This window comes from Monopterus albus, unplaced genomic scaffold (assembly GCF_001952655.1).
Source record: "Monopterus albus unplaced genomic scaffold, M_albus_1.0 scaffold172.1, whole genome shotgun sequence".
NCBI lineage: Eukaryota > Metazoa > Chordata > Actinopteri > Synbranchiformes > Synbranchidae > Monopterus > Monopterus albus.
In genome coordinates, this window is record NW_018128052.1 from 2397784 (window position 1) to 2404887 (window position 7104).

Below are 7104 nucleotides of genomic sequence, written 5' to 3' on the forward strand. Positions count from 1 at the left end.
ATTATTATTATTATTATTGAATTAAGTAATTGTTTTTTTTTATGGAGCAGGCAACAGAGCTGTGAGTCTTTATGGAACATAAGTATTATTTAATAAAGTATGTATGACACAGGACAGCGAGACCTGTATATATGCTCCTTTAAGTAATTATTTTACTTGGGAGACTCCATGCCCTCCCTCTACGTGATTTTGTATTGTTCCACAAAGTATCTGTAGCTGAGTAGGCACCTGTGCTGGCAGTAGGGGACGTGCAAGGCAGCAGCGGTTGAGGTAGCTCCAGGCCAAGGCCACTGGTGGGCCTCACTACTCACTTGAAAGAGTTGGATACATTAAGTGTTTACTGTACTCTGTTGGCTATGAATACTGCAGTGTATGTGTGTGGTGGGGTGAGGGTGGGGGTGGAGGTGGCGATCACTACAGATGTCCTTGCCCTGAGCCTTCACTACATGAAAATCAGCCCTGCTCTGGAAGAATCACAGGCACAAACTGACATCAGGAATGATTCCCGGAGTTTTTCTTTTCACGTGACTGAAGAAACATGGCCAATACTACAACCCAGATTTTATTTGATATTCACTGGGGCAGGCCGGGTATGAAAACAACAGATAGCAAAGGAGAAAATGAGAGAAAGTAAACTCAGTGAGAGACCTGAACTGTCAGTGAGAAGACCGAGAGCTTGCTGCCCTCTAGTGCCAAACACTCCATCTCCATCTCCTCCTGTGACAACAACGCAACAAGACACAGCTGAGATGAGAATGAATTATTCATAAATGATAGGATGATAAAGCAATATTTCACAGTTTTTAGATGTGAGATGTAATTGATAACTTCAGGCTGATATCAAACACATGCTTGTCTGTAAAAATAAGTGTAATCTCCCAGGCAAGCTACTGTTTTTGAGTTTAATATAATATGTGTGATGCCTTAAGTACTACTAGACAATGCCAGGTATGTATGTGTACACAAGAATCCCTGAAGGATATTAATGAGTGGATTATCCAGTTTTTCAAAAAGAGCAAATCATCTGAACTCTAAGCAGCCTACATGCATCATCTCAGTGTAGCTCACCACCTCCTCTGTTTTATCACTGCCAACAGTTTCAGCACTCTCTCTTTCCCACAGATTAACCTAGCGGTGCCAGTCAGCACCAGCACGGGGCGTTTCAGGTTTAATGTTTAAACTCGCCCCTCTGAGTTCTCCACACACATTAGCCAAATCCACTGCTTGTGCACTTAGCAGTGAGAGTGAGTCACCTGAGAGACTGTAGTGGGTGAGCCGAGCAGGCCAAGTGGACACAGTGACCATTTTACAGTGGGTATAAGTTCCCGGTCCTTTAAAAACAGCCAGAGTTCTGTGAGGAATTAACACCTGCCTGATCTAAGAGACAATCTGGGGTCAAACAGGTAAGTAACACATAGAGATGTTTTATTCTTTTTAAAACAATACCCTCTGTGCCATTAATGTGTTTTCACTTTGATATGTTGCGACAGATTTATGACTGTTGCTTGTCCAGTTTGCTATAACTCACAGCTCAGCTTAAACTCCTGTTATTAGAGCCTGAATGCACTGTGGTCATGGTGTGACTTGTTGAATTTTAGTGCATGTTTCTGATGCTGTTCCACAAAAAGTGATCAGTGTGTCTCAGGGACCATTCCAGTGGTTTGTCACTGTTATGTAGATAACCATTTTTGGAATTTGTTTTAGAAATTTTTATTTTTGTGAACATAAAGTCTGCTTTTTTTGTGTTAGTCACTTTATACTTGTGGCCGATTAAATCTAGCTTTTCTAAACAGCATTACCCTGTAATAATAATGTAAGAATAACAAAGTATTGCTGTAGATTAACTATATTTATTAAGTTTACAGCTGCCATAAACAATATACAGTGGATCAAATTACTACTTGTAAGTGAAAAGAGTTGACGTGACATGTATCCCACACCAGTGTGAACACTGTGGCGATCCTAAATTGCCGCACATAAGCTGTCTGCATGCAAGAATAACAATGTAATTTATGAGATGGAAAAATCATGCAGTTCCCTCAAAAACTGCTGGGTTATGTTCCTTCCAGTTTTATTTGAACAGAAGCTTCTCCATATATGTCCAACAAATGCCATTATTATTCCACTGACCCCTGTTGCTGTTTATGCTCTTGTCCATGTTTACTGGTTTGTGAGGTGCCACCACTGAATGATGACAACAGGCAATATGCACAAAGGAGTGTAAAGTAAAAATAAACTGTAAATTCTGATCTGATCGCTCTGACAGCAGTTGTATAGTCAGAGATCAGATATAAATCATATCTGTGGAAATGGCCTAGATCAGATTTGAAAAAATCTGATTTGGTTTGTTCACATACGTATCTGTAAAAAGATCAAAGTCACTTGAAGGGACAAAAAACTGAATTTGGGTCACCTGTGCAGATAAGGTGATTATTACTTAGATTACTTAGATTACTTAGATTATTTTGTGTTGAGAACATGTTTTGCCTCCTAGTGGCCAAAAAATTAATGCAAATTTAAGTGTGCTAATTGAACTATTTAGAAATTAAAGGGTGACACTGGCTGCCTGAGAAGGTAGAAAAAGGACATTGAAAACCTATAGACAATGCATTACAAAAATAAGCTAGTAAAAATGTGACGTTTATAAAGAAAAGAAACTACAACACACTTTAAGGTAGTTTTCAAATTCTCTTTATCTTATAGAATAAAGTAAAATCACAGTTCGTTGTCAATACAATACAATTCAAGTTCATAAATATGACTGTTGCACAGAGTTGTTTTAATCTGAATCAGATGCAAAACATTGGAATCTTGTTTAAATGTTTGCATGCTTTTTTTTTTTGAAAAACTAATAATCTTTTTTTGAGTGCAGTTTGTCTCGCTCTCCAAGTCTCATAAGGATTGTGTGATTATTTCTTTCTCAATGAATTACCAAACTCAGCTAACAGCATGAAGAGCTGGAGCAGGAAACTCCAGAGACAAGTGCCCGACAGTGTGGTGGGGGCCTCCTCTAGTAAGAGGAACTCCATTAGTGATCCACCAGTGCCTGTGTGGATTACTCACACACCCACACCAGATAATATCACGGATGGTGATGAAAACTCTACAGGCCGCACATCCAGCACTCAACCTTATGCAGAAAAGAATAATGATAAAAAAAGGAGCATGAAGGACAAGCTGAAATCCCTCATTCCTCAGTCATGGGGTGGCACCATCCAAAGGTGGACATGGGAAGTTGACAGTTCTAACTCTGAACCCAGCACAACTAGGATCCAGATCCTTCCCAATGGGACCAGGGTGAGCCCTCCTGTAAGTCCCCTGCTGGAGAGGAAGAACTGGGAAGAATCACTGGGTAACTTCAGCCAGAACTCCCACAAGCCTTTGTTAAGAGACAGCCCCACTGATGAGGACTTTGATCGAGGCCCACAGGAGGAATCTATACTCACTTCTATCCATCCTGCAGAGTACTATGCTGAGAAGCTGGAGGTCTATACCCAGAAGTACTCCTATTTGAAGTCCTGGCCAGGCCTGCTTAGACTTCTTGCAGGACTTGAACTGTTGTTTGGGGGCATGGTCTTTGCTTGTGTCATCGCCTACATCCAGAAAGACAGTGAGTGGTCCTACACCTACGGACTCAATAATGGCATATACAACAATGGGCTTGGCCAATCTGGGTACAGCTACAGAGGTCCAATGACTCCTTTCATTCTGGCTGTAGCTGGAGTATCCTGGATCATTACCCTGTGTCTCTTGGTGATGGGAATAACTATGTATTATCGCACCATCCTCCTCAACTCCTCCTGGTGGCCTCTGACAGAGGCCTTCATTAATGTAGCGCTGTTCCTGCTCTACATGGCAGTAGGGATTGTATACCTGAACGACTTGAACAGAGGAGGGCTGTGCTACATGACAATAGGTGTTAACCCCATCGTGGCCAATCTGTGTCGGGTTGATGGGGGCCAGATGGCAGGAACAGCTTTCATCTTCATCAACATGGCAATGTATCTAGGAAGCTTCCTGGTATGTCTGAAGATGTGGAAGCATGAAGCTGCACGTAGGGAGAGGGAGTACTCTGAGAACAAGGTAGAGCTCATATTTTGAAAATGTTTAGATGAAAGACAAGCAGGAAACACAAGGGCTCCTCTTGAAAACAGTATAGAACATTGGTTACATTCACCATACTGTATAAGGCCTATAGAAAAGTGAGGAGTTCCTCTCTAAAGTGTGCTGCAGTCTTTTTTATTCTCTTCTGCTTACCTTTAGGTATGAGACAAGAGGTTCTTTAAATCAACCACAATTCAAGCTGTAAATTGTGTTTTTCTTGACTTTATTGATCATGTAGTCCTCTTTGTAGAAATGCAGCAATGATAAGTTAAAGGTGAGGAAGACTGTTCTGTTCTTCTTGTTCTCACATGTAATGCTTTTTAAAATAATTTCAGTAGTTTTGTCCATAGGTCTTACAGTAGCCAATATCACCAGAACATACAGTAGCACTGGAAAGGTGTGGTAGTATTGTCTGCATGCTAATATCACTGGCCTTACATGTTCTCACAATGGTAATGATTCATAACAGTGTTGAGCAGGGAATTTTGTTTGCTAGATTTCCTTGTTTAGATTAGCATGTTAGCATGTTGTTAAATTATTTTATTATAACAAAGTGGTGAACTAAGTGACATTGCCATCCCTAGGACCATGTGGCTAAAAACAAGTAGCTAACATAACATCTGAACCAGTTTAATTGGCAGTATTTTACAAAATATACAGTATATTAAAATGTAGACGTCTATTGTTGTGTCAGCTGCTGACAGGAAGTGACGTCTGCCAGTGTAAAAACGTGGCTTTGGGTTATTTTTTTCATTTTAAGATAATTTCTACCAAGTATACATCCACAAATATGGCTCAAATATCGGCTTCAAACTGTTTGAGTTGAGCACATTCAACAAACATGGTATTGTTCAAAGTATTGTTCCCTTCAATAGCTAAACAGCTACTGAGCTTATTTGCAAACAGAGTCCATGTTATCACAAATCACAGTCACTACCTGTGGCAGAGAAACTACTTGGTCATATTTGATGTCAAATAAGAAAGGGTTACAGTCCAAAAGTTTAACTTGTCAACTGGGGCCATTTCTTCCCCTCTGGCTCTTCTCTTTTGTTTTTTGTTTTTAACTTCTCTGACATCTAGCTTAATCTAAATTTTGCCCCTAGCCTCTTGTAATGATGACAGACATCATTCGATTTCAATTGTTGGTTCATATTGTCTCAATATTAAGCCTGTGATTTTTTTTTTATCTGTAGCCCCAGGAGGAGTTTCAGACATCTATCTCACAAACACACAAAAAACCCAAACACATATCATTCAAAGATGAAATGGACAAATCTCTGAGTAAGGATTATGTTACTTCACATACACTTGTCCCTGAGAAGTCAGTCTGTCTGAAGAAAGACAACGGGCCTGAACACACCCCCAAAGTACACATTATTGCAGACTACATCATGTAAGTGAATATTTCAACTGTTGAGAAGCTGCATAACCTAAACTTTATCTATAATAATCACATATAATATACACTGCTCAAAAAATAAAGGGAACACAAGGGAAAATAAGACATTCAACTATGTAATGAACAAGGTATTTAATAAGAATATTTCATTAATTCAGATCTAAGATGTCTTATGTTGTGTTCCCTTTATTTTTTTGAGCAGTATATATGTACTTGACTCCATGTCATGTTTTACAGAAACAAAGTTAATTTGAGAATGAGTTTGTTGTCATGCATGTTTCTCAACAGGAAGTATCCAGAGATCAGCTGCGTGGAAGAACGGGAACAGTACAAAGCTGTTTTCAATGACCAGTATCAGGAATACAAGGACCTCCACAAAGACGTCAACACCATGCTCAACAAGTTCAGAGAGTTGGATATCATGATTGTGCAACTCCTCAAAGATGGAAAAACCCAGAAGGTAAAACGGATTTATAATCAACTTTATACAGTATAACATATAAACAATTTTTGTAACCATGCTTCCAGGAATTTAATAAGGTTGTGATCTGGCCTCCAGACTGTACAGACAAATAATATGGGTGATGCAGTTATGATGTATGTATGTTTAATGTTATATTCTCTCCAGACCATTTCAATATGCTTTTTCTTTAGGATCAACAGAGAATTCAAACCATTTTGAAGAACTATCAGCAGAAAAAAAGTGTAAGTGATGAAGTTTGTCATAAAAAAATGATAGTGCATTTCTATTTTTTACATCTATGCCTGAAAGAAATTTAAAAATCATTTAGCAATTCTGATATTTAACCCAGCAATATACTAGAAATGCTGCTGTTGTATGAAGCACCCAGATAATAATTGTTTTGTTTTCAGTAAAGATGTCCACTGGTGCAAATAATACTGCTTCCATTATGTAATGTGAGCAACTCTGGAAATTTCCATTTAATGTAGCCACATTACAGAATGAATCAAGAATGACATCTAGCAGAGTAAAAGAGAAAAAAGTAAAGTAATATTTAGTTAACAGAGGCTGCTCACATTAATCAGTACATTGTTTTGTATGTGTGTGTTTTACAGGACCCTACTTTCCTAGAAAAAACTCAACGCTGCGAGTATTTGAAAGCCAAATTAAGCCACATCAAAAAGCGAATCCATACTTTTGATCAGGAAACCATGGCAAATAGTAGAAGATGAGCAAAAAGAAGTACTTGCACTATCTGATGAGTACACAGAACAAATAAACTTTTTGCCATAGGAACTTTGTTTCTTTTTTTCAGTCAGTTAATATATTTCATTTTGAATGAGAAGAGTATTCTTCATATATTCCACCACACTCAGGAAAAACCGATGTATTGTCCCAGTAGTGTTGTCCAATAATTGTACATTAGGATCACACTCAATAACAAGAAATCACTTTATTCTGCAAGAAGATACATGGGTGAAACCTCTAAGACACCTCTGAGTATTCTAAGAGCTCCACTTGTTTCATCCATGATTACTCAGCCAGGTGCAGGCTAAATAACCCAAGAGGTTTCACCTGGGTGTAATGTTAAAAAAAGCCGTTGTACTGTGAAATTGTGACACTGATGAAGGCTGGATGG

The 7104-nt window shown here is 38.8% G+C and overlaps 1 protein-coding gene across 2 annotated transcripts; it reads left to right on the forward strand.

Moving 5' to 3' along the window:
- The first annotated feature begins 1010 nt into the window (after positions 1–1010).
- Positions 1011–6827, forward strand: LOC109969341 (MARVEL domain-containing protein 2-like). Of its 2 annotated transcripts, XM_020616162.1 has the most exons (6): positions 1011–1403; positions 2942–4083; positions 5298–5497; positions 5792–5963; positions 6158–6208; positions 6581–6827. In XM_020616162.1, the coding sequence occupies exons 2-6, from the start codon at positions 2950–2952 to the stop codon at positions 6695–6697; spliced, it is 1674 nt and encodes a 557-aa protein (XP_020471818.1). In that variant the 5' UTR covers positions 1011–1403; positions 2942–2949; the 3' UTR covers positions 6698–6827. The 2 variants fall into 2 exon arrangements, with proteins under 2 accessions (XP_020471818.1, XP_020471817.1); XM_020616161.1 differs by lacking the exon at positions 1011–1403 and having other exon boundaries at positions 2810–4083.
- Positions 6828–7104: the final 277 nt, after the last annotated feature.

Coding starts and splice junctions, on each gene's coding strand:
- LOC109969341 (XM_020616162.1), top strand. CDS start 2,950: ATGAAGAGCTGGAGCAGGAAACTCCAGAGACAAGTGCCCGACAGTGTG. Junction 4,084..5,297: donor GGGAGTACTCTGAGAACAAG/GTAGAGCTCATA, acceptor TTTTATCTGTAG/CCCCAGGAGGAGTTTCAGAC. Junction 6,209..6,580: donor ACTATCAGCAGAAAAAAAGT/GTAAGTGATGAA, acceptor TGTGTTTTACAG/GACCCTACTTTCCTAGAAAA.